General features: G+C 50.6%; 1 protein-coding gene and 1 pseudogene across 1 annotated transcript in view; one reads left to right on the top strand and one right to left on the bottom strand.

Annotated features, from left to right (window-relative positions):
- Window positions 1-27370, bottom strand: part of GRHL3 (grainyhead like transcription factor 3) — a 44276-nt gene extending 16906 nt beyond the window's left edge. The window contains exon 1 of the mRNA XM_030328035.2: window positions 27320-27370. Within this exon, the coding sequence (XP_030183895.1) occupies window positions 27320-27370 (51 nt within the window). The remainder of the gene's footprint in view (window positions 1-27319) is intronic.
- Window positions 20256-20359, top strand: LOC115522482 (annotated as a pseudogene).
- Window positions 27371-27591: the final 221 nt, after the last annotated feature.

The raw sequence follows: 27591 nt of genomic DNA, 5'->3' as shown, positions 1-27591 counted from the left end.
GTGGAAGAAGGGAGAGTAGAATTTGAAACAACAACAGACAGGGTTTATCAAATTTTTATTTGTTTTCTAGTCCAAGGACCAAAGCCAGGGATGAAATGTAATGGAGAATGGTCAAACCAGACCCCAGTCACAGAGACATTCTTTTTGAGTGAATGAATGAACAGTCTATCTGGTCAAAAAGTTGGGAGACTGAATGAATGGCCCGCACATGTGCATGCACGCATGCATGCATGAATGAACGATCCAACGACTGACCCCCTCGACCCAGACTCTTTCTACTCCATTTTATGCTATCTGCTATGGAGATAGATATCTATGTTTCTTCTCAAAACCCACATTTCATCTTCTGTTCAGGAATCCTAGGTGGCTCTCCACTGCCTTCAGGATAAAGTCCACATACTTTGTTTGACCTGGCATTTAAAATCCTGCAAAACAAAACTCCAACCTACCTTTCCATCCCTTTCTCACTATTCCCCATTGGGAACCCAACCCTTTCTAGCCACACTTACCATTCCCCAAGCATACTATGTTAATCTTTCTCCCTTTTTACCTTTTCTCAAGCTACCTCCTTGGCCCCCACTGTTACTTATTCAATCCTAGCAATGCTTTGAAGCTCAGCTTAGAACCTGCCACCCATGTTAAATGGAAGAAGCCAGACCTAAAAAGAGGACACTGTAAATGATTCCATTTATATGAAGGTCAAGAACAGGCAAAGCTACTGTGGAAAAAACAGAACTGTGGTTGCCTTTGTGACTGGAAGGGGCACAAAAGGGCTTGAGGGGGGCAGGGAATAGAAATATTCTCCATCTTGATTCTGGTGGTGGTTACACGAGTGTATACTTCCATCAAAATTCACCAAATTGTATATTTAAGACCTGTGCACCTATCTGTATTGTGCATTTAACCGAAAAATAAAATCTTACCACTTAAGTCTCCCTGGCAATAATGCACTCCTTTGTCTATTATTTTCTCGAAGCACTGTGTCCATATAGGTAGCACATCACTTATGTAGACTCCCATGAGAATTCTTCATGAGGATGTCTGCCTACCCCACTGGGTGTGAGCTTCCCCCCAGGGCCCTCCCATAGCAAGCACTGAATTAACATTGGTGAGAGTCAGTTGAGGCCAGATTTCTGAAAATAAAAATAACAGGAGCCATCACGTATTAAGCCCCTGCTGTGTGTCAGGCTGTATGCTAAGTTCCTTGCACACATATTTCAATATTATACATGGTTTAAACATCTATATCTGTATGTATACATATACACGGGCGCATACATATAACCCCCATGAGATAAATACATAGTAGCCATTAAGTCTGAAAACAAATCGAATAACAAAGAATAACCAATGTGAACGGTTTAGCTATGTTACATTATAATCCAGGCAAAATAATAGTATATTTCCAAACCTTATGGTCAGCATGCGATTGTGTACATGCGTGTATGTATTATTACCAATCTTCATTTTACACTGAGATACTGAGGCCCAAGGTCACAGAAACATGTAGTGTTGGTAATAGGATACAAACCCGGGTGCCTGATCTCAGAGTCGTCGAGCTGGCCTATTTCCAAAGTGGCCTCACATAAATCCAGAAGAAATGTGAGCTCTTTCTGGCCAAGAGACTTGAAAGCAGCAGTTTCCCTGAAACTGCAAAGCGCGCGCGCGGTGGTGTGCGCGCGCGTGCATGCGTGCACCGAGAGGTGTAAAGACTGTTTGGGGCTCCCACAGCTCCAGGAAGGCGCTACTTAGCAAGAGGAGGTCTTGGGTTTAGGATCCTAACTGCATCATTTATCAGCTGCGTGACATGACCTCTGGCAAGTTATTTAATATCACTCCGCCTGGGTTCTCCCACCTTTGAGGTCATGTAGTAACAGTGCCTGATCTACCTCTTGGTGTTTTAAGGGAGGATTCAATGAGATCATGCGTGTAAACCTCACAGCATGTCTAAGTTCTCAGTAAATGCTGGTTAAGTTTATTATTACCGTTTTGCTATTTTCGGTATGGTTACAACTCCCTGCCCTCCTCCTCCGCCCACGCTCCCACTCCTCCTCGCCCCCCCCCCCCCCAACAGTTCTTTGGCGTGCTCTCAACGTCTCCCTTTCCTCAGAGGGTGGAAACCTAAGATATGGCCGTCTAAGAGCCGTTGTGACAGTTTTAATCATGAACAGTTATTACAGCAGCCAGCCAGCACAGGGAGTAAAAAGAACGAACCCGTTGGTGGGTGGTGACTAGGGGATCGCTAACTGATTTGGGAAAAACATGAATCTTGGTTTTCTTAAGAATCCTTGCCACCTGCTTTGGGATTCTCCTTGCCTGGTTCATTCCATTGAGGTGGTTGGAAGCCTTACATCAAGAGGAATGGGGCCACCGTGACCAGAGTGCCCACCTTTGAACTGCAGGTGAGGTCCAGGCCTTGGAGGTCAGGCGCTGGTGGGTAGACTGAACCCCTTCGGCTGGAACCTAGCCCTTAGGGATCCTGCGTGAGGGGGCTGCTGGGGATGAGGTTCCGCTCTTTGCAGGAGTTTGGACCTTGGTGTGCCTGCTCCTTAGCCTGAAACAGCCCTCTGGCAGTTGGAAGGCATGACAGGGAAAAAACCCTGTTGACAGTTCAAGCTTTTGATCTTTTTGATTTGTAGGGTCAATAGGCCAGTATTATCTGAAGTAAAAATAACCGTGCTCATCGAGAGAAAAAAAAAAAAAAACAATGAAAATGCAGATAAATATAATGAAGACTAAATTAAGTAATACATTTAATAAATAACTGAAAAATTTGCATCCAAAGAGAACTACTGTGGCTCTTCCCTACCTTTTTCTCTGCCTACAGGAAGGCCACAGCCCCCGGGGTTAAATGCACAGGCTCTCTGAGCTGGATTCTAATCCCAGCTATACACAGGTGGCCTGGTCTCCTAAACTGTCTGAACCTCATTTCCCCAGTTGTAAAATGAAAATAAAGACCGCATCTATGATATGAAAAAGTTTATTTAGAAGGTTTTTTTTTTTTTTAAAGAAATGATCTATGTTGTAGGATTGACATAATCCCTGTAATTGACTCAATAAATGTTAGCTCTCATCGTGGCAAATATGTATCCTGACTAAAAAAAAAAATGATATCACTGTACGGATACTGTTGTTACCTGCTGTTTCTCTCCCATTAGGCAACAACGTGAACCTCTTTCCAGCATGAAATGTTCTATGAAGACCTTTGTATGGAAGACCTGGCCTCATTTACCAGGCACCCACTGAGGGACATTCGAGTTACATCCAGTTTGAGGTTAGTATAATCAATGCTGTATTAACATAACTACAGCTAAATCTTTGTGCCCAGCCACAACTATTTCCCCGGGGCCGGTTTCAAGAGGTAGGATTGCAGGATCTTAAGGGCAGGCACAATTTTATGACATTTAGTCCCTGTGACCGACTGTTCCCCAGAAAGGTGGTACCAAGTTCATTTCCCACCAGCAGGGAACAAGAGTGATTCCTTCTCCACACCATCACCAACACTGGCCTTTATCATTTTTGCCCATCTTTAAGCAATTATTCTTGAGCAAGGGAATTTCTTTTATCTGTCTGATTCAACTGGGAACTCCCGGAGGGCAGGGCAGGGAGGTAGTCCCTTCATCTCCCTGTAGCTCCGGCACCTAATACATGTTCTTACCCACAGTAAACACTCAAGAAATATCTGAACTGAGTCTCAAGACAAGAGTGACTTTTTAAGTGCCCTGGGCAGACAATTCTTATTAAATGCGAGACCTAGCAACTAAGGATTCTACCTAGATGAGTTCAGGGACTCTACACAGAGGAAGGCAAAGGCATTTCCAGAAGCACCGCGCTGATATTCAGATGGTAATCAGCCAAGTGATGAGTTCTGAGATCAGCCTGGGTTGGGGCCACTCATGTGCCAGCAGACTTGCATGAGATCCACTCCTGTTTCAAAGACTTGAGGGAGCTCTGAGCCAGGATACTTGGGTTTCGCACTGTCACCATTTTGGCGGTGGCCCAGGACACATCACTTCATCCTTTTGGGCCTGGTGTCCCTATCTGTTCGGTGGGGAGCTTAATAGTGCTCCATCGAGGTATATCAACAACCATGGGGTTCTGCCTCCCTCTCCCTTCCAACACTTACTGAGGGTTTATTATGTGTGCTGGCACTGGGTTAGCATGAGGCATAAAGAACTCTGGAAGTCCTGGCTTTAAAACCCTTGCTCTGAAACACTGTCACTGTGTGCCCTTGGCAATGGAACTGAGACCTGCCTTGGAGGGTTTGGTGGGAAGATTAAATATGCTCATCTGTGCAAAGCACTTAGGACAGTACTTGGTACCTAGTTAAGCACTCAGCCTCAGCAATGATTATCTGATTTAAACTACACGGTGACCCTGTGAGGTAACTATTTATTATTTACCCCATTTTATAGATGGAGAAACATGAGGCAGAGACGTGACACAGCCCGTAAGGAGAAAGCCGGGATTGATCTCCCATCTGTTTGACTCAGGACTTTTTCATTTAGAATAGGAAATATTAATATTAAAATTGTTATATTAAATAGTAAAGCTGGAGAACGCTCCAGATCCCCTAAGCCAATCCCCTCGCCTGACAAGGCCCAGAGTGGAAGGGACTTGCCCAAGGACATACAGCAGGATGGTGACAGAGCAGAGCCGGGGCTCCAGGCTCCTGATGGCCACTCAGGAGCCAGATGCCCGGTGCCCAGGGGTAAGGAGGCCTCTCCCATTGGGAGGAGCCGGGGAGCTTATGGGGTGTGAGCATCTCTGCAGCCCCGACCCAGGCCAGGTGCCAGGAGAAGCCACTGTTGTCACCGGCCACTGCAATTACTCCTTTTGTCCCTAATTCTACGTGCGGGTCTGCTCCCAACTCCTGCCTGGATTGTCCTCCCTGCAGCTGCCCTCAGTGCCAAGGAAGGGTGACCAAAAGTGTCCTCTCTGGCTGCTGAGTCAACCTGTTCTGCATTTCAGGCCCTGAACTACCCCTGCCCCTGCCCACCCCCACCCCCCCACCCCCCAGCGGCTCACGCCTTCCCGGTCTTGTGTTCAGGCTAGTTTTTTGTAAGGATATGTTTTATTTAACCCAACACATGTAAAAAAAAAAAAAAAAAAAAAGTGTGATTGCAACATACAGCCAATACAAATAAAGTGTTAACAAGGCATTTTATATTCTTTTCTCGTACAAGTCTTTGAAATCTGGAATCGACTTTACACTTAGCACACATCTCAATTTGAATGCTATGTTTCCAGGGGCTCGTAGCCAAAAAATGGAAACAACCCAAATATCTGTGAACTGATGACTAGATACGCAAATGGTGGCATACACTTTCAAAGGAATATTACATATTATTCAGCCATAAAAAGGAGTAAATGCAAGATGAAGGAAACCTTGAGAAACTACGCTCAGTGAAAGAAGCCAGAATCAAAAGAGCATATTAATGACTCCATTCATACGCTATGTCCAGAATGGGCAAACTCCTAGAGACAGAAGGTACATTATGGTTGCCAGGGGCTGGGGGCAGGGGAGAATGTGGAGAGATTGCTAACAGGTATGAGCTTTCTTTCTGGGGGTATGAAGTGTTCTGCATTTAGTGGTGACGGTCGCCTAACCTTGTGAATATACTAACAGCCACTGAGTTGTATACTTTCAAATGGAGAATTTACTGGTATGTAAATTATATCTTAATAAGCAGCTAGTTAGAGAAAAATACACAAAAAGCGTGATGCAGTCCTACCAAACAACAAAGTGGTCCTTCATAGGAAAATATTTTACGCTGAGTCAGTTTCCAGATTTAAATATAAGTTACATTAAATTAAATTAAGTCTAAAAGCCAGGTCCTCGGTGGCACTAGCAGGCCCCAGTGCTCTACTAATCCCCTCAAAAGTCCTAGGCAGTGGGCATTCGGTTCTCCTTTGCTGACGGACACACAGCTCTTAAAGGCGGCACCGCGGTGTGAACCCAGATCCACCAGCTCCGGTGGCCACATTCTTAGCCACTGTTTCCCGGGGTTCATTCATTTACTGAGTGCCCACCGTGGACCTGATGTTCATTTGGGTACCCCCTCTCGCCCGGCCTTCCTCCTCACTGGAGCCTTCCTGCAGGGTGCGTAATCTCCCGGGAGGTGGCCCCCCCTCAGAAGCTTGCAGCCTCACATCTGAAATGGCAGCTGCGGGGCAGAAGGGAGGCCTAGGCACAGCCATCGCAGGAGCAGGCCCCAGCAGTCAGCCCACTCGCCGTTTCTCCCCATCCCACGGGAAACTACCACCTGGGGTTCAAAATCAGCCTTCATCAGCCACAAATGTCGTTTGACTCCCAAACGGCCTATTGCCCTCCTCCTCATCTTCCAGGGCGTTTTTGTAAACCCCTCTTCTTCCTCCAATCAGGGGGATGGAACTTTCCAGGCTTAACTTCAGGCGGGGAGGGAATCAGGCTGTTCTCAAGGAAGCTGAAGAGAGTTAGTACCCGAAGCCCCTATCTGAGGCCTTGCCCGTCCCGGCTTCTGCCGAGAACACTGCCCCCCGAAAGGCTGCGAGAAGTTCCACACTCGAGGTCTGGTTGCCTCAACCCAGGTTGAACCGGCAAATTCCTCTCAACACCCTCCCTCAGAGAAGTGAACGGTAGTTCTAACCCCCGGCCTTCAGGATAAAGCACAGGCTGGGAGAAACCAAACATTTGAGGGTTGTGGAAACACAGCCGCTCCCACCCCTGCGTGCCTCTGTGACAGCTCTCACTGTGGGAAGAAGCCAGAACTAGGGGGGAAAATGTGCTACTGAGTCGAACACAAATGATGAGTGATCATTTCTCCCGAGCTTCAACTCCTGGGCCTTGCGGGGAGGTGGGCCTGAATTGAGGAAGGGGATATAAAAGCAGAAATTAGTTACGACATCTAGATTTTTCTTTTGGTCTGAGTCCCCGAGACTGTTTGAGCCAAGCTCAAGTTTGAGGGATATCCTGGGGGTTACTTTTTTCTTGACTCTCGAGTATAATGTATGTTTGTGGAAGGAATTTATCAAAATCTCGAGAGGCAGTAAATACCCGAAAATTAAAAAACCACGTTACCTCACCATCCAGTGCTGATATTTTAAACCCTCCAAACTATTCTCCCGTCCACAAGTGGACGTTCCCCAACAAAACCAGAATTGCACACAAGGTGCTATGTTTTATAAACTTGCTTTTTTCAAAAGACCCGTATCAATGGGGTTTCTGTGTTGTTGTTTAATGTTTATTTATTTTGAGGGGGGAGAGGGGCAGAGAGAGAGAGAGGGAGCCACAGAATCCGAGGCAGGCTCCAGGCTCCGAGCTGTCAGCGCAGAGCCCGACGCGGGGCTCAAACCCGCGAACTGTGAGATCCCGACCTGACCCAAAGTCTGGCGCTTCACCGACTGAGCCACCCAGGCGCCCCGAGTGTTTGCTGTTGTTTTAAATGACCATAGGGATCGTTGTGCAGCACACTAGGTGAATTATTACTAAAACCAGAAATGATCCCCGCAGCCTCCTGGGAGATGAACATGATTAAGCCCAGTGACTTCAGGGTGGCTTATTAAGGAGATAAATTCCATTTCTTCTTGTTAAGCGTGGCTGTTAAACACTCACAGCCCAAGATGAAAGGGAGGGGGCGTGGCCGAATCAGCACTTCGGATCAGCCACCTGTTTTATTAAGCGTGCCCGTGTGTCCAACACGGCAGAACGAAAAGAAAGGTGCTTGTGTCGACTGGGACTGTATCTCACCTCTGGCCCTTCCCCTGCCCACCTCAGCCCGAGAGAGCTTGAGGCTGGGGGAAAAGGGCCTCGGGAGAAAGCACCTCGCAGAACTAGAAGCTCGGAAAAAAAAAAAAAAAAAAAAGTGGGGAAGGTGATAGGAACTTGCTGTCTTTGGAGACCAGTTTCTGGCCCTCTGGATTTTTAAAGAGCGTACGTACAAAACCTCCGCTCTGGGCCGGTTGTCTGCATGGTGTCTGTCCTCCAGTGACCGGACGTGGTGAGCTTACGGCCTTTGGCGATTAAGAGGCTGCCCTTGACCTGAGCTGAAGCGGCTCCCACCTGCCCACTGAGATGAGCTGCCCATTTCTCTCAACCTGTCCCTTGTCCTTCCCAGCGAAGAAACCAGAGTTGCCTGGGACAATGTCAAACTTTGCGAGGTCGTAAATGACCTATAAAGATCCTAAGACAGAATGCTCAGGAAGGAGGAAACGCTAATTAAGGAAATCCTGAATGTCCTAAGCCTGCTCATGAATAAGAGGGACATAATAACAGGCAAAATGGAGAAGCTCGTAAATTAGGATAAAGCCCCAGCCTCGGCGCGGGTGGGACCTGGCAGATGGGAACCCAAGGTTCACTTCTGGGGTTAATGGAATCCTGCCCGGTCCTGGGGATTGCCTAATGCCAGGCACGGTGTTTCCTTCCTGCCTCGCCGGAGACGTGAGTAAGTCTGAGACAAGTGATCACGGCACAGTCACTGAAAGCCAGAGTGATACTTGCTCTGGGCCACAGAGTGAAGTGGGTCACCGGAGATGGTTAGAACTCCAAGCTGTGTCTTAGAGAGGTGCTCCCAGAGCAGTAAATGACACCCCCTCCCTTTCCCTGTCCCTATTGGGCATCTTTGTCTCTCAGTCATTTATCACAGGAAACAAGGGACAGGAAACAGGAAACAAGGGACAGGACTACCTAGGGCTTCTTCTTTTTCAAAAAAAAATTTTTTTTTAACGTTTATTTATTTCTGGGACAGATAGAGACAGAGCATGAACAGGGGAGGGGCAGAGAGAGAGGGAGACACAGAATCTGAAACAGGCTCCAGGCTCTGAGCCATCAGCCCAGAGCCCAATGCAGGGCTCGAACTCACAGACTGCGAGATCGTGACCTGAGCTGAAGTCGGACGCTTAACCGACTGAGCCACCCAGGCGCCCCAACCTAGGGCTTCTAAAACCCGTTCCCTCCCAGAGCTCCAGGCTCCGCACCATGGTCGCTACAAGCCTCCAGGCAAAGGAAACACATTCAGCTAGAGAGAGACACTCTGGGATCAGAGACGTTGACTGACTGGGATCCACTCACACAGCAAATGGGGGGGCGGGGGAGGAATCTGTTTCATTTGCTTTCCACCAAAGATTCTGTTAAAGATCCCACAATTTGATGGCTTAATATAAGCAAAATGGAAACCCCGTGACTCAATCCACGTTTTCATGACTCAGAATCTGGAGAAAATTGGGAATGTCACATGTGGCACGTCTGATACCAAGAGGTTTCTTCACACCCTGATGACTGTATCTATGCAGACTCTTCATCAATAAACCTTAACACTAACAACAGCGAAGGAAGGGTATCTGACCCTGACCGGACCCTTCTCTATTCCAGGCATTTACAGATACCTATGTTTTCTCACATAGTTCTCACATCCAAGCCGGGGGATGGGGGGGGGGGGGGGGGGGGGGAATCCAGGCTCAGAGAGGCGGTGTGACCGCCCAGGATCACACAACGTCACAGCCTAGACTCAAACCCAGGGCAGTTGGGTTCTAGAGCCCAGTTTCCGAATTGTACGATTACAAGCAGATTTTGGCACTGTTCCAGATGCAGCCTGGGGTGGAGGTTAAGATCACGGGCCATGAGCCAGAAGCACCTTGGAGCCTGTCTTGGCCACTTGCTTTGGGGCGAATCGCTTTGCCTCCCTGAGCCTCAGTTTCCTCCTCTGTAAAATGGGACGGGGGCGGGGAGAGACAATAGCTTTTGTGAGCATTAAATGAGATACTTCGAATACAGTGCTTAGCTCCCTGGGGGAGTGCCGGCTTCTGGCAGCACCCAGGTGGGAGGGGTTGGGGAGGGCCCAGGCAGAGCTCTTAGAGGAGCCGTGGAAAGCGGGGCTCATCATAGCCACAATTTCGATGAAACCCGTAATTATAACCGCTCCTGCCACCCCTAGCCCTGGGGCAGTGATAGGATCTTTGCAGCTCTCCAGGGTCAGGTCTGATCACCACACGGATGGGCAGGCGCAGGGTGCCGCGGGAGACGGGTGGGGGACAGGTGGGAGGGGGTGCTTTTCTCTGAGTCAGGCAGCAGGACACGCCCCGAAGCACACCGTGGGGCACCCCCACCCTACCAGAGAAGCTGCCTCTGTCCCTTTCACAGGAGGTTACAGAGGGAGATCCAAAGCCCTGGAGTTTCTGCCCATCTTCTGTTTTTTGGGTTTTGTGTGTGTGTTTTCCCCCAAAGCTCATATGCAACATGCTGAATTCGAACTGAATTCATATTAAATATCAGCTCTTGTCAAGCGAACTCTCACGTACCGGGCTCTGGACTAAGCACATTTTATTTATTTATTATTTATTTATTTATTATTAAAAAAAAATTTTTTTTAACGTTTTATTTATTTTTGAGACAGGGAGAGACAGAGCATGAACGGGAGGGTCAGAGAGAGAGCCACACAGAATCCAAAACAGGCTCCAGGCTCTGAGCTGTCCGCACAGGGCCCGACGAGGGGCTCGAACTCACGGACCGTGAGATCATGACCTGAGCCGAAGTCGGACGCTCAACCGACTGAGCCACCCAGGCGCCCCATGGGCTAAGCACATTTTAGATAAATTAATTTAATCCTGACAACAGCCCCATGGGGGGTGGTATCAGTTGCTCCCATGTAGCAATTACTATGGGCCCCTTTGTATAGATGGGGAAACTTTCCAAGAGGTTAAGTAACCTAACCTGCTCAAGGTCGCAGGGCTAGAAAGTGAGGCCTCAGGCCTGAGGGTAGAACATTCTGGACCTGGCCACATGCTTACTGCCTCTGAGCTACTATTTTATCCCCATTTGGCAGATGCACAAACTGAGGCTCACCGTGCTAGTCGATGTCAGAGCCGGGATCTAGTGCCAAAGCCCACGCTCCCATCTTTATACCAGACTGGCCAACCATCCGGACTTCAGTGGACATGAATGATGGGCAGGGGAAGGGGTGGTTAGACAGCCCTGCCCCTGGGAATAATCACAAACCCAGAGCCCTGCTGAGGTGTTACCGTTCTCATTTTATGGATGAGACAAATGAGGTCCAGGGAGGTGAGGTCCTGCCAGCCAGACAGCAATCGGGCTCAGACCTTAACCCCTGTCTCCTGACCCAAAGGCTTGGTGCACCCCTCCTTGCAATCAAGGTGTCCGAAATTCTCCTCCAAGGAATTCATTCCTTGGGTCACGAAGGGGTTTGCTCTTCAAGTCATTTAAAAAGTATCTGTTGAGCAGTGACCTTGTTCCCAGCATGGTGCTGAGTCAGGGGCTTTTAGACTTTTGTAGAAGCTCAGGGGCTCCAAGGGAGGGTCCCAGGCAGGGTCTGAGGTGACCACACAGGCAGGGGTGTCTACCCACCGCCCCAGGAACTGTTTTCCTTGAACCTGTTTTATATCAAGATGCTCATAGATTTTCTTTTGGAGAGAGAGGTCCACGCCTAAAAACGCTTGAACATTACGATCTTTGATCCTGAGGACACAGAGATGATATGACGTGTCCCTGGCCTAAAAAGCCATCAGGGGACAGACATACAGACAGATCCACTGTAGTGTACAGCAAGCTTACCCGCCACCCAGGTAGGTGTGAAGTGTGTCGGGAACTCAAAAGAAATGGTAGCTCTGGGGACAAAAGAGGGTGCTGAGTGGTCAGGCGAGGCTTCTCCGAGGAGGGGACATTTAAACCCAGTTTGCAAGGATTGGATTCTCTGAGCAACTGTGGCGGGGAAAAGCATTCCCGATGGAGGGAACAGCGTGGTAAAGGTGTGATGAAAAATGGTGTACGTTGAGGGAGCCCCAAGGAGCCCTGGAACTGAAGATTTGGGAACACCATCGTGCCATCAACAGCCTAATGGCTGACAACACGAACTCACGGCACCCAGAGACTCATGGGGCAAATAAGTCACAGAGCACGGATCCATAGAACAGATGATTTGAAACTGTCACTACTTTTGCCGTCAAGATATTCATTGCACCTGCAGGGCCGGAAGTACTTCTGTTTACCATGCAAATGCTGGGTGAGGCTGTGGGGACAGAGACATGAGCTATACAAAGCTCCCTGCTCTCCGGCACCCCCACATCTGTGGTGGGATAGGGGTGCAAACGTGCGGCCCAGGCTGCCGGTCAATGAGAATTCTTTAGGGTGGGCTGTGGCCGTGGGGGGACAGGCTTTGGGGCCGATCGAGAGGCTGGCAAGGTGTGACACATTCCACCCAGCACAGCCAGGGAGGCTTCGCGAGCAAGGTGGCCCCAAAGTTTGACTTGGGACGTGGGGAGGACTCCAGCGGACAGGGGTGGGAGAACACATTCTGGGCTGAGGAAGGAACAGCAACGGGAAAGGCCTGGAGACAGGAATGCACGGGGTGTGACTGGAGAACAGGAGCAGCTGGGCTGGGCTGGGGCACCGAGTCGAGTCGGTGGAAAGGGGAAGAAGGGGAAGGAGATAAGACTGGAAAGGTCTGTTGGAACGGGAGGCAGAGAAATGGGAAAGAGGCAAGCAAGGGGAGCCCGGACCCAGTGATCTGGGCGGCGGAATCTGGGCGTGGTCCCGACAAGCCTCGTGTTATCATCACCCTATGGGATGTCCACCACCTGGAAGTGCCTCTGAGGGACAAGAACAATCACAGCCAGAGGGACAGTGGCCCGTAGTGGCTAGGAGGGCAGGGTCTAGAGCCAGCCGTGTGGATTCAAGTTCAATCGCCCGCTATCCGGCCCCTGTGACCTTGGGCAATCTGCTTTGCTTCTTTGGAGCCTCAGTCTGCTCCTCTGTAAGATGGGGTCAGTAATACTTCTAGGACTGGTGTGGAGCTGACAATTGGTTCACACACTCAAAAGACACAGCACAGAACCGATCGCATCGCAGTTGCACCTGTCGTGCGAGTGCCTGTTACATATCCCCTGGCTCATTTCACTGCTTGCCCTTTCCAGCTGTGGTCAGAGGAGGAGGGCTCCGATGTCTCCGTCCGATTCAGGTGTCATTTCACTGGATTGTTTGGTTATTTGTCAGGCGTTCTGCTACCTCCTTTCCTGTCCCTCTTCGCAAGTACATAAGGGGCGCTAAATGTTCACTGCTTCCTTCTTTTTTCCCTATACTGTGTTTAATCTCTTCAATATTAAAAGTTTCTTTTTTGGAAGAAATCTTTTTAAAATTTTTCTAACGTTTATTTATTTTGGGGGCGGGGGGAGGGGAGAGAGAGAGGGAGACACAGAATCTGAAGCAGGCTTCCCCGACGTGGGGCTCAAACTCATGAACCGCGAGATCATGACCTGAAGTCGGCTGCTCAACCGACTGAGCCACCCAGGCGCCCCTGTATAAATCTTTTTGAATGTTTATTTATTTATTTTTGAGAGGGGGGAGGGTGGGGTAGGGGCAGGGAGAGAGGGAGAGAGAGAATCCAAGCAGGCTCCACGAGGTCAGCGCAGAGCCAGAAGCGGGGCTCGATCTCATCAACGGTGAGATCATGACCTGAGCTGAAAGGACGAGCTGAAGCCTAACCCACGGAGCCACCCAGGCTCAGTTTTAATTTTTAAATGAAAAATTGTAATCCCCGCTCTGCTCCCAGGCTTTTTATTCGTGGTTTTATTAGAGTGCACAATGTATCGGGGGCCATTTAGGATTTGAGATACACTAGATTGAGCCAAAAATATCAGTAACATTGGATAACACTTACGAAGCGCACGCTGATGACAAGCACTACTTTGGATCTATTCTCCACGGGCTCACTGATTTCTGCTCGTGATGGGAGTTTTGTGGTGGGAAGTTCTGTTCACTCCCGGTCCCTATTTCTTCCACTCGGCGTTCACAGGGCGCCCGTCTCTGCCCGGCTCGGCGATCACAGGCCCATCTCTGCCGGGCCCCATGCTGAGCCCGGGGAAGTACCGACTGCCAGGTGAGGGGCTCTTCTGGCCCCGGGGCCCGAGTATCTGGACCGTTAAACCATCACCCAGTGGGACCTGGGCTGAGCGTCCTCAGGGGAATCCCAAGGAGCTGAGCGGAGCCCCAGGGCCACACTGCCGCACCGGAGGTGACCGCAACTTCGACATTCAGATGGTCGTCTGGGTTTTGGCGGGACAGCCAGAGAGGGGAAGGTTGGGCAAAGAGCGTGCGTGCCAAGGATGTGAGCCCGGTGCTCTGAGGCAGACAAACTTCTCCAACCCTCAGGTGAACGTCCCCCTCCCCGCAGGGCACAGACGCAGGGGCGTGGGGTGGCGGTAACAACGGTGGTCGTCTTTTCGAATTTTGAAGACCTACCAAAAAGTCGTCAGGCACCGCGTGGTACAGAGAGAACACCGAGCTCAGATACTGACATAGCCAAGGTCACGCAGGCCCCCCCAGCGGCCTGACACGGGTACCCGGAGCTTGCGGTGGAAGAAGGCTGAAGAACGGACAGTCGACCCTCATTATTCGCAGAGTCTGTGTGTGTGGGGTAGCCAGCTTGCAAGATTTATTCGCAACCCCCAGTCAGCACCCGAGGCACCTTTGTGGTCGTTTTTTGGACACGCGTCCAGTGGGGGGGGGGGGGGGGATACGAACTGCCCAACACACACATTCCCAGTTGACGATAAACAAGGTGACGCTCCACCTTCTGTTTCGGGTTTGTTTTGTTTTGTTGAGTTTTATTTATTGATTTTGAGAGAGGAAAGAGGGTGCGCACATGCGTGGGTGGGGGAGGGGCGGAGAGAGAGAACAAGAGAGAGAGAGAGGGAGAGATCGGCTGTGAGGTCAATGTGAATAAATCAGCAATTATATTAAATAAGGTGCATTTAAACAGAAACATGCAAAACAAGGTTACAGATTGATCAGTTGATGAAAACGTGATCAGAGGCTTGCGGGAACGTTCGCCTGTAGGGACTTCGGAACAGAACCATCACAAATGATGAGAAGCCACTGTATATAACAAAATGGGAGTTCTTTGTTGAACGTGCTTCTCTCCCCAGCCCCCCGCCCCCGAGAGACATATACATACAGAAATACATATGTATACGTGTAGTCTCATTCTTTAAAAACTTTTTAATAATTCAGAAGAAAATTCAATGAAACATTGAAAGTCCACTTTTATTTCCCCATCCATACCCCTCCCCGTTCATAGTTTGATGTTTTGTTTCCAGACTCTTAAAAAAAAAAAAAAAAAAAACATTTCAGGGGCGCCTGGGTGGCTCAGTCGGTTGAGCGTCTTGACTTCGGCTCCGGTCACGATCTCACAGTTCGTGAGTTCGAGCCCCGCGTCAGGCTCTGTGCAGGCGGCTCGGAGCCTGGAGCCTGCTTCCGATTCTGGGTCTCCCTCTCTCTCTCTCTGCCCCTCCCCTACTCTCTCTCAAACATAAACGTTAAAAAATTAAAAAAAAAAATTTTAATGTTTTATGATTTTTCTGACCAAAGTGAACTGATTTCTAAATCCTTAAATCAGACTCATATATATGTTTACAACCATATCCAAAGACATGTGCCCCTCTTTTAGGTTGTTTTTCAATTAACCTACATGGGAGGACTACTGTCTATTTAATTGTGCAATTTCCCTTTCTCATATAACAGCAGGCTGTGTGCTACTTTCTGTGTTTTGGTCCCTACAGACCTGCCTCACTCATTCTAAATATCTGTGGTGTATTCTCTCATTTATTAAGCTATTTCTCCCTTAGATGGTCATTTAGGGTGTCTTCATTTTTCATTATTACAAACATTTTTTAAAATTTTTTTTAACGTTTATTTATTTTTGAGACAGAGAGAGTCAGAGCATGAACGGGGGAGGGGCAGAGAGAGAGGGAGACAACAGAATCTGAAACAGGCTCCAGGCTCCGAGCTGTCAGCACAGAGCCCGACGCGGGGCTCGAACTCACGGACCGCGAGATCATGACCTGAGCCGAAGTCGGCCACTTAAACCGACTGAGCCACCCAGGCGCCCCTATTACAAACATTTTTGTTCGTGGCCAATGAGGGGGTTGCAGCCAAATCAAGGTCCTCTGGGCCCGTTTGTAGGTGGGGCTCCCAGTCCTTCCCAGAGGTCTCTTCCACTGGGAGAGCTGGGCGAAGGCTGGTGCAGATGTGGGGCAGAGCCAGAAACAGAGCTCCGGTTACTTACTGGGACAGAAACAGGTGCCTGGGAGGCAGGGGGCGGAGGGCACAGAGCCGTGCTCCTGGCAGTGCGTGTGGTCCCATTCCTCACGCCCTTGTGCAAACACCTGGCTTTGTCACTGGCTGAATAGGACAGTCAGCCCCAAAATTAGCACTAATGTGAGGGCGTTTAACCCTCTGTGAGGCCCTTTGAGAAAACACAAAAGAACTTTTTCAGGGGCTGGGCTGTCCAGCCCAAACAGGTCTGCCGGGCAGGAGTGCCGGGCCCTAGGACACTCAGCAGCTGCTCTCTTTGGGCCAACCCAGCAGGTGGGGTCTGAGCACAGCCCAGGGTCCCGCAGGGGCCTGGCAGGCTGGGGCCACCACGCAAGGGGGCAAGGGGACAGGGTCTCACGGCAGGTTAGCGCCTGGATATCAGGGAGACCCTCGGAGCCTCAGTTCCCTCTCCATAAAATGGGGATGGCGAGTGTAATGACTCCAAGAGCTTGTTTTTTTTTTTTCTTAAAGTCCACCTTTTTTTTTTTCAACGTTTATTTATTTATTTATTTATTTATTTTATTTTTGGGACAGAGAGAGACAGAGCATGAACGGGCGAGGGGCAGAGAGAGAGGGAGACACAGAATCGGAAGCAGGCTCCAGGCTCTGAGCCATCAGCCCAGAGCCCGACGCGGGGCTCGAACTCCCGGACCGCGAGATCGTGACCTGGCTGAAGTCGGACGCTCAACCGACTGCGCCACCCAGACGCCCCATCCAAGAGCTTGTTAACATGGTGCCGGGAGATGATCCCCGGTCCCCTTCTCCGGGAGGCCTTTCCTGATCACCGCCGTGCAGCAGCTCAGAGATCCCCTGCCCAGCCCCACACTTCTTTCCTATTTTCTTCTCCTTCCACAGCACCGGCTGCCTTCCAACCTTTGCTGGAAGCCATGCCATTTATCCCATTTATCGTCTGTCCTCTCCAGCCATCGGCTGCACGAGGCCAGAACTTCTTAGGTCTGGCTCATCTCCTCGCTGTGTCCCAAGGGCCTAACGCAGTGCCTGGCACACGGCGAGCCTTTGACAAAAGCCAGCCTCGGTGGCGGCTACCGCTGGCATGATTCTCACACTCCATGTAGCTCCCCAGGGCACACAGACGAGCAGCTTCCTGTGGCACGGGGCCATGCTTATCAGGATTACCACCCTCCTCAGCTCGTAAACCCAGGACTGTTTGGGCCCGTGAAAACCCACAGCAGAGGGCTGGGCCCGGCCCCCCCCAGTTTTCTCTGAGTGGAGGGTGGGCGCACAGGGGCATCTGTCAGCGTGCGTGTCTACCCGGTGTGTCTGTGGCGTGGGGGGCTCAAGGGGCCACACTGTACCTCAGGGGTTTCCCTTGCCCTCAAAATGGAGACAGGCTGTGACTGTGTGGGGCGAGCAGCCCGCCGCGTCTCGCCGGGCGTGTAGCAGCCTGTGTGCGCTCAGCGTGCAGGGCAGCGTGGGCGAGGCCCTGGGTTTGCCCGTCCCAGCGGCCTGTGCTTCAGAGGAGGCCTGCCCCGGCCTGCCCGCCCCTAATCTGACCGCACAATCGGGGAACTGACTGAACCCCGAGGTCTAGGGGGAGCTCGGCCAGGGGCCTAGGGCTGCAAGGCACCCCAGCGAACGTCAAGGCTTCTGCCACAGTCCCCTTGGCCTTGGCCCGGCCTTGATCCGCAAGATGCCAAGTCTAAGGGCCTCCCGCGTAGGCATGGGAGGCTTTAGAGCCGCCGGCCGCCTCCTGATTCTGAAAGGGACGTTGGTGTTTCCTGAGGGCCAGAGATGGGTCAGACCTGTGTGAGGAGCCGGGGACGGGGGGGTCGAGCCAAGCGGACCCAGCCTTGCCCTGTGAAGCTCCCCGTCCGGGCCGAGGAGGCAGGCGTTAAAAAGAGTCCAGAGGTACTTAAGCTGAGGCGGAAAGAAGAGCGCAAAAGACTGTGTATTTCTGGGCGCAGGCTAGACTGGGGGTGAAGAAATAACGTGTAAACTATGTCCAAAAGTATCGTTGGTGTCCGTCAGGCGGAGGGGCTGGGACTGGGGTGGAGTGACAAGAACCGTGTCTCCGGAAGAAGGAACAGCGTGTGTGAAGGCCCAGGAGGCAAGCTAACCCACAATGTGATTTCGCTGAAACTGGTAGCACCCCGAGAGGAAGCATCTATTTTGCAGACGAGGAAACCGGGTCCTCAGGAGGTCCTCAACCTGCTAGGGCTCCACAGTGGCACTCTGAGCCCGCGGGGTCTCCCTGGGGACTCCACCTGAGTCACCCGCCCCTCCGAAGGCCAGTCCCCTTTCCTGTGGCAAAATGTGCAAAAGGCTCAGGATTTCTGGCGAGGAGCCTCGTCAGGTAGGAGAGAGGGCGAGTGTGAGTGGGAAAGAGGAGAGCCGGCTTCCGAGGTTACCGGGAAGGCAATTCCGGGACTCAAGCATCCGTTCCCAGCCGGGTTCCGCGTTGGGTGCTGCCCTATCTGATCCACCTCTCCTGAAATGAATCACCGTGCAAAGTGGGCCAGATATGTGTAGGGAAGTAAATAAAGTGAACATGTGGCCCAGTTCCCTGCTCCTGGAGGAAGCAGCTCTCTGGAGAGTTTCCAGGTAAAGCTGAGCGTGTCTTGCAATTTTCGTTAATCACACAGTTGATTTTCCCCACGCGATTGAATGAGGTCAGCTCCAAGAGGTGACAGACAGAAGCAGGGGGTGGGTGGGGGGGGGGCGGGGGGCGGTGCACACAGAAGGCGCATCTGACAATTCCTGGCGAAGGCCTAAGTGGGGCGGGGGTCACTCACTGCGGCCTTTTTTTAATGTTCTGTGAGATGCCCTCCTGTCCCGTGGTCACAGCCACAGCTTGACAACACCCTGGGCTGGAGAAGGCGATGTCATTTTTGAGAAAGCGTTAGATGGCATTCTCCATGCTCCGTGATGGGGACAGGATGACCATGATTGGGGCCCCCAAGTGGTAAGTGAGGCCGAGGTCCCACCTGTCCCCACGTAGCCACACCCACCTGGGTGAGCATTGAGGAGCCAGGCGGGAGGCATCCGTGTAGGCAATTTGTGCAATCCCCCGTCCGCCCAGGTGAACCCACGTCTCCCTGCTTCAAGCGTCAGGGGTGCCAACCTTGCCTGTGGTCCAGGGGCCTTCGAGAAGCGGCTCAGCAGGAATGTCTGGTCCAAAGGGCAAAGGGGACCCCCACCCGGCTTCAGGAATGGGCTTTCACCCAATCTTCCGTATCCGTTCGGAGGTTGACGGAGGATGGGTGGGGGGTGGGGGGTAGGTGCTGGAGACATTAGAAAACTCACTGCAGAAACAACTGCCCGAGACCTTCTAAAACGGGGCACGTGGCAAGGCTAGGTAACTTGCCCGGGGTCCCACGTGGTCACGCATGGCAGTCAGGACCGGACCCAGCTTTGGGCAGGCTCCAGGACCCCTGCCTAGCCTTGGATCACTATGTCTGTGGTTACGTACATATGGCAGAAAGCGCCAGAAGCATGTATATCAAAGTGACTGCTGTTTACCGGTGGGATGAAGAGGGGACCAGGGAGGGGCTTTTGCTTGCTCTCTTTCGCATTCGTGGCTTGTCTCACTTGTTTTCTTCGCAACTTTTTACCGTCTCATCCTGCTATGTTTGGACATAGGCAAAAGGGTGTTTTTGCATCGTGGCTCCAGTCCGGCGACGTTTATCGACGGCTTTAAAACCATCCTAAGGCAACACCACACGTGGTCAAGGACACGAAGGCTGCTGTCTAAGGGTGGTTGCTCCTGAACCCACTGTTGGATCTCCTTGCACATGGATACACGTTCCAGATGTGGCACGACTGTTGCTGGAGCGTCACTCGGCCTTTCAGAGCAGAATCTTCGAAGAATCCGCGAGGACGGGGGAAGGTGCTAATGACGAAGAGTCAATTCTAGGAAAGAGGATATCACGCTGCGGGTAGAGTATGATGCCAACTGTGTGTTGAAAAAGATTCTGTAGAAGAAGTGCTAGAAAAAATGCACCAAGTATTAATATTGGTTATCTTTGGCTGCTGGCGAGGTCGTGATGACTTCAAACTTCTTTCTACTTTTACTTACTTTCTAACTTTTCTGCAATAAGCACAGACGTAGCTTTTCTGATCGGACATAAAAATAACAAAAGAACTAACATTTGCTAGTGTTTCCTGGGTGCCAGGCACTGTGCTGAGCATATTTTCTTCTTAATTTTTAAATTTAAGCTTTGCACAGTGGCAGTGTCGTAGCCAATGAGGTTTATCTGAGGCACGATTGTTGCTAATTGAAAATTCCCCCCCCCAAATTTTTAAATTTATTTTGAGAGAGAGAGTGCACACAAGCAGGGGAAGGGCAGAGAGAGAGAGAGAGAGAGAGAGAGAGAGAATCCCAAGCAGGTTCTGTACCATTAGCACGGAGCCTGATGCGGGCTTGAACTCACCAACCGTGAGATCATGACCTGAACCGAAATCAAGAGTCGGATGCTTAACCGACTGAACGACCCAGGTGCCCCTGTGCTAAGCATCTCGTGTGTCTCATCTCATTAATCTTCACAACAAACCTGTGAGTAGGTTAGAGAGAACGAGTTATAAACGTTAAGTAATCTGTCTATCATCACCCGGCTGGTGTGTGGTGAGGCTGAGGTGTGAGTCCAGCCGGACTGACTGCAGAGGCCAATCTCAACCACTGTGAATGCTATTTTTCTTTAAAATAAAGATGGCGCTCCAACGGTTGGCTCTTATTCATTGTTCTCATTGGACAGGAAGACCTGAAGCAGGGTTGCCGTGTACGGTTGGGCAGGTTGTGGTCTGCACAAGAGAGCATGTACTCTGCTTGCTAGGCTGTGAGCCTGGGCAAGGAGCTGTATCCACCTGAAGGGAGGGATGCCTTTTCATGGAAATGCAAAGTACCTGCCTGAAGCAGTGAAGAGACGGCAACACCAAATGTTGACAAGGCTGTGAAGGAACTGGGTCTCTCATTCATCGTTGGTGATAATATGAATTGATAAAACCCACTTTGGCAAAGAGCCCGTCAGTTTTCTGTAACACAAAACATATACCTACCCTGTGACCCAATACTTAAGACTTCCACGCCTTAGTGCAGGTATTATCAGTACTCTTAACTCGAGTAAGAGTACTTGCACAAAGAGGCTTATAGAAGGCTGTTTACAGCATCTTTTCCGGAAGAAGGAGCCCTGGTGGCCATCACTAGGAGAAGGGTTAAATAAACTGTGGTATAGAAAGAACAAATTACCAGTAGGTATAACAACCTGGATAAATCTCGAAAACATTACACTGAGAGAAAGACGCCTTACACAAACGGGTATAATGTTGCATGATTCCATTTATGTGAAGTTCTAGAACAGGCAAAACTAATATAGCGTAGAAAAATATCAGGGCAGTAGTTGCCCACGGGCGTGGGGTGAGGGAGTACTGACTGGGAGGGGGCACGAGGGAAGTTTTGGGGGTGACGGGAATGTTCTATAACCCGACAGCGTTTGGGGTGACCCGTGTGCGTGCGTTTATCACAATTTACTGTGTGCTTAAGATGTGTGCATTTTGTCGTATCTGAATTTTGCACCAGACAACGTGAACAAATATTAAACCCCTTAATAACATGCAAGCTGACGTACTTAGGGGAAGTGGACCGATGTCTGCAATTTACTTTGAAATGCGTAATAAAATAGACATAGTAATGAATGGATAGAGAGATGGCTTGATATGAAAGGAAAGCAAGTGTAATAAAATGTTCACAGTAGGGCCTGGGTGGTAGATTTGTGGGAGTTCCCTGGAAAAGTCTTTCAACTTTGCTGTATGTTTGAAAATGTTCCAAAGAAAATGTTGAAGAATACAGTTGCTAGACACAAACATGATGTTGCATGAAAGAAACCAGACACGGAAGAATGCGCGTGATTTCATTCAAAACAAAACAGACGTGACCCACTGATGAGGAGTCAGGACAGTGGTCAGTGCAGGGGGCGCAAGGGGGTCGCTGGAGAGGTCCTGCTTCCTCACTGAGGTGCTGATGGCAATGCTCGGTGTGTGAAACTTCACGATTCGTACACTTTGTCTATTACTTTTTTCTGACTACAGGTATATTACAGTTTAATGAGTTTTCGTTTAATTTTTTTTATGTTAATTTATCTTTGAAAGAGAGAGCGTGCGCACAAGCGGGGCAGGGGCAGAGCAAAGCAGGCTCCAGGCGCTGAGCTGTCAGCACAGAGCCTGATGCAGGGGCTCGAACTCACAACCTGAGCGGAAGTCAGATGCTTAACTGACTGAGCCGCCCAGGCGCCCCTGTACTTTAAAGAGTTTTAAAAAGGCTTGCAACCTGCCTTAATCAACACAGGGTAGTGATTCCTCCATTTGTCTTGCTTCCTCTGGCCTTCATTCTTCCCCTCTTCCCCGAACCCCTCTCTCCCATCCTCAATCAGTGCCACCACCATCCCTGACTCTGAAACTCGTTTTCCCCGGGGTCTATGCCACACAGAGGAGCGTGTGAAATGGAAAGGAAAGATCCTGGCTTGGGGGACAGAGAAATTTGGGTCCAGACTCTGATTCTGCCACTTACCAGCTGTGCGCTCTGGGGCAAATAAACTTCACGGGTCTCCGTTTTGCTCGTCTGCAAGAGGCCTAATAATAGGGCGTGAGGTTGGGACCGAGTGAGACAACGCATGCGCATTGCGCACATCACATAGTCCATCACAGTCCGGGCTCGCTAAATGCTGAGTGACGTCAAACAGCGGCTTCAGCACTGTTACTCGTCGCCTTCTGGCCACACCTGCGGGGGGCCACGCTGGGCAGCCAGAAGGGATTGAGCTGGGCTGGGGACCCTCGGGCCACCCATTATCAACATCTCTGGAGCCGGTTTCTGATCTACAAAGCGGAGCTAATAATCCCTGCCTGGAAGAGTTGCTGTGAGGAACAGACAAACTTGAAACTCTTAGCCAGGAGACCTCAGGGGATCTGGGGCTTCCCAGCCCCACCGTGGCTCTGGTTCCTCTCTCCCCAGGCCTTCTGGGCCAGCGTACTGGCGTCGTGGGGGCTGGCCAGCGCAGGGTGGGGGGTGCCCAAGGCTGTGGGGCAGCGGCTGGCTCAGCCCAGCAGAGCCTCCCCAGCTGCTAAGTCGGGGGGCAGCCCTTTGGCGGCTAACGTGCCGCCCAGAAGCAGTTATCTGCGCCGTCACCGCACGAAGAAAGCCCTTTTGAGGCCCAGAGCAGGGAACGCTCAGGGCGCCGGCAAGACCGAGGGCTTCCTCTGGGCCGTAGGCCAGGCCCTGCCCTGAAGGTGGGCCTCAGCTTTCTAAACTTGTCTGCCAAACGCGGGATCATCAAGATGTGCTCATTCCCGAGCCCCGAGCCAGAGGCCGTTCCACCCGCCCGGCTGGCTTTCCTGGGGACAGTAGGTCGTTCTACTGTACAGCGTTGACAGCCAGGGTTTGTCAGCCAAGGACCCTCAGATACAGAATCAGCCCAACGCCTGCCCCCGGGGGACAGGTGCTTAGGACCGAGCGGGCACTCGGTAAACAGGCGTTCGAGAGTGTAGCACTGAGGGCTTAACTGCAGGGCAATGTGCCAAGGCGTTACATACTTTCTCCCATTTGGTACTATTATGATTCCATTTCTCAGATGAGGAGACTGAGATTTGGAAAACTTGCCCCAGAATCCGGACGCAATGACCCTGGAGAACCTCTACTCTTCCTACCCTTTTGTTAGCACCACAGAGGTGATGATGATGCCTAAAGTTTACTAAGCACCAAGGATGTGCCCTGTGGAGCACTGTGCATCCATTATTGTCTTAAGTCACTAGAACTGGGGCACCTGGGTGGCTCATTCGGTTAAGCGTCTGACTCTTGATTTCGGCTCAAGTCACCATCTCCGGGTCATGGGATGGAACCCCGCGTCCAGCTCCATGCTGAGCGTGCAGCCTGCTTAAGATTCTCTCTCTCTCTCTCTCTCTCTCTCTCTCTCTCCCCCTCTGCCCCTCCCCAGCTAGCTCTCTCTCTGTCAAAAATAAATAAATATTTATTATAAATAAATATTTTTTGGCAGAGAGAGAGACAGAGCATGAGCAGGAGAGGGGCAGAGAGAGAGGGAGACACAGAATCCGAAGCAGGCTCCAGGCTCCGAGCTGTCAGCACCGAGCTGTCAGCACAGAGCCCGACACAGGGCTCGAACTCACACACCATGAGATCATGACCTGAGCTGAAGTCGGGCGCTCAACTGACTGAGCCACTCAGGCGCCCAAATAAATAAACATTTTTAAAAGGTCACTAGAGCCACCCAATGGAGTAGATATTATGATTATTCCCTGTTTTATGGAGGAGGAAGCCTCCATAATGGCTTCTGGACTGGGCCCCAGAGAACTAGACCTTCTCAATAGAGCCAGGTATTGGGACTGGCAGGTTCACACTGATGATCCCATTAATCTCCACAACCCCAATAAGAGGTAGGTGTGAGTTCTCCCATTTTCTAGATGAGGAAACTGAGGCACAGAGCGACTAAGAAAGCTGTTACACAGCTAAAAGTGCTAGAGGCAGGGTTCAAGCCCTAGGCGATCTGTCCCCCAAACCCATACCCCTACATCTCACCAACATCGCTTTCTTGTCTATTAAAAATTTTTTTTAATGTTTATTTTTGAGAGAGAAAGACAGAGCGTGAGCAGGGGAGGGGCAGAGAGAGAGGGAGACACAGAATCCGAAGCAGGCTCCAGGCTCCGAGCGGTCGGCACAGAGCCCGACACGGGGCTCAAACCCATGTACCGTGAGATCATGACCTGAGCGCAAGTTGGACGCTTAACCGACTGAGCCACCCAGGCACCCCTAAAGTTCATTTATTTATTTTGAGAGAGCAGAAAGGGCAGAGAGAAAGGGAGAGAGAAAGAGAATCCCAAGCAGGCCAGAGCCCGACGCGGAGGTCAAACTCACGAACCAACCGTGGGATTATGACCTGAACTGAAATCAAGAGTTGGACACTTAATGGACTGAGCTACCCAGGCACCCCTAAAAAACGTTTTTAACATTTTTTTTTTCAAAATAGAAAGTGTTTTGTAGGTTATTTCTAATTTTAAAAGAAAAGCATCTTGACCGTAAACAAAAAACTCAACATTTTGATGTATCCCATGGGGTGCTTGGCTGGCTCAGTTGAAAGTGCACACAATTCCTGATCCCGGGGTCATGATTTCGAGCCCCACACTGGGTGTAGAGATGACTTAAAATTAAATAAATTAATAAATAAACTTACAAAAAATTGATAAATCCCTTATAGATGTGTATATATTCATTTAGGTTGTGTGTGTGTGTGTGTGTGTGTGCTTTTTGAAATAAAATTTTAGAAAAGGGAGATGTCATTCTGTTTTGAAATCCCTCTTTTGCCTTCGCCTACCACAGACATGTTAATATGCTCACCAAACAGTAATAATAACTTCGTTCTTTCAGCAAAATAGTTATGGTATCCACAAATATTTTCTAGGTACTTTCTCTAGACACTGAACATACAGAAATGAACAAAAGAGACAAAGTCTCCCCCTCAGTGGAGTTTTCAGGCCGAAAATAAAACGTTCACTTCTGGTCGTGCTATGAAAAACACAATGCAATATGTCGGGGGGCAACATTTGAGAGGGGTCATAAAAGCCTTCTTTGAGGAGGTAACCCTTGAACTGGGGCCTTCGTGATGAGCGCAGGCCACCCTTGGACTAGATCCAGGTAGAGGAAACAGCAGGTGCAAAGGTCCTGGGGTGGAAACAAGTTTGGTCTGTTTTAGGAACAGCAAAGGAGGCTAGTGTGGCTGGCCGCGGAGTGAAAGATCCAGCTCTATTTGGAGAGACAGGCAGGAGCCAGATCGAGCAGTTTGCATTTTGCTTTCAGTGTCATGATCCGATTTGGCTGTTGGAGAAACAGGATCCGCGTGGCTGCCTGGTGGGGACTAGACTCTGGGGATCCATGTGTGGAAGAGAGGAAACCAATCGCCGGAATGTAGGTGGCCCGCACCAGCGTTGCAGCAGGAGACGCGGCCGAGCACTGGAGGGGCTCAGACTTAATTCTGAAGGAAGTCGACAGATGTAAGAGGTGGGGAGTGGAGAGCTCTGGGACAGCTCAGAGGCCGCTGGTAACAGCAAGTTCTTTACCGAGCACTTACGACTGCCAAGAACTGCTAAGCTTGTTTACAAATCTTTTTTTTTTTTTAATGTTTATTTTATTTTTGAGAGAGAGAGAGAGAGAGAGAGAGAGAGAGACAGAGTGTGAGCAGGGGAGGGGCAGACAGAGGGAGACACAGAATCCGAAGCAGGTTCCAGGCTCCGAGCTGTCAGCACAGAGCCCGACGTGGGCCTCGAGCCCACGAACCGTGAGATCACGACCCGAGCCGAAGGTTGAGCCACCCAGGCGCCCCTCCTTGTTTACAAATCTTAACTCCATGTTCCCCGAAGCAGTTTTGGGGTCCGCTGCGTCAGACCTGCCCGAGTTGTTTGCTGGAAATACGGGGATTTGGACTTGTGTCCTTATTCTCAGGATTCTCGTTCGACACCAAGCGTAGGGATGCCAGCCCTCATTTACTCATCCACAGGTAGGACGTTTTACGTTTGGGAAACGGAGGCTCTGGAAGTGTAAGTGGCTTGAAGAAACTCGCTGGTGCCCCTGACTTCACGCCTGAACACTCGAGGACCGCAGCCGAAATGCCTGCAAATAAACACGGCGTTTCCCATGGGGTGTGCCATGGCCGCGAGATCAAAACCATGGGCTACCATTCCAGACGTAGCCAGAGCGAAGTGCTTCCTCAATGGCAGTGAATTATCTTTAACGATCATTGGTAGCACGAACGATCGTGGCTTCCATTTATTGAGCGCTTACTATGGGCCACATCCCTGTGAAGTGCTTTGAATGCATCATCTCCTTCATCCCTCCCAAGTGAGCGTGGGCTGGAGATATTCATGCCACCCTGTCCCCTCCCTTCCTCCCGGGATATCTATGATATCTATCTACCGTGGGGAGGCAGAGATGTTATCAGCTCAGTGCGGTGATGATGACGGGTTCGGGTTCGCTACTATTTTGATAATGAGGCAGTGGCCTTTGACCCACTTCCTGGCCCAAAGCCAGCCTCAGGGCCTCTCTCCCTCTCCGGGGCTTTGGTGGCTCTGGTAACAGAATCTGATGTTGGGGGGGGGGGCTCTCTCCTTATGGCCAAGAATTGGGGTGGGGCAGTGAGTGCCGGTGGAGGGAAAGGGGGAGGAAAGGCTGAAGCATGAATCAGGCTCTAGTCCCATGCTTAATGGGTATCTGGGAAGTCTGCTCACCGTGGAGGCATCCAACAGGCCGGCATGACTATTGAGGCTGGAATCTGTCATATCCACCACGATGACACTTTGAAAGAGGCTTGGTGGTCACGTGGAGTGTATTTTTTCCCCCACTTGTCTCCCTCCGTCTTCTGCTCTGAGCCGGGCTGTCCCTGGGGAAGGGGGCAGGGAGCTATTGAAGAGGAATGTTTGGGGTGCAAGCCCTTCATCTGGGGACTCTTTTGTTCATCCGCTCATTGGTTCATCCACCTGTCCATCTGTCCACCCGTCGG

The sequence above is a fragment of the Lynx canadensis genome, chromosome C1, assembly GCF_007474595.2.
Source record: "Lynx canadensis isolate LIC74 chromosome C1, mLynCan4.pri.v2, whole genome shotgun sequence".
NCBI classification, from domain to species: domain Eukaryota; kingdom Metazoa; phylum Chordata; class Mammalia; order Carnivora; family Felidae; genus Lynx; species Lynx canadensis.
Note: the sequence above shows the minus strand (reverse complement) of the source record. Positions and strands in the feature narration are given on the sequence as shown.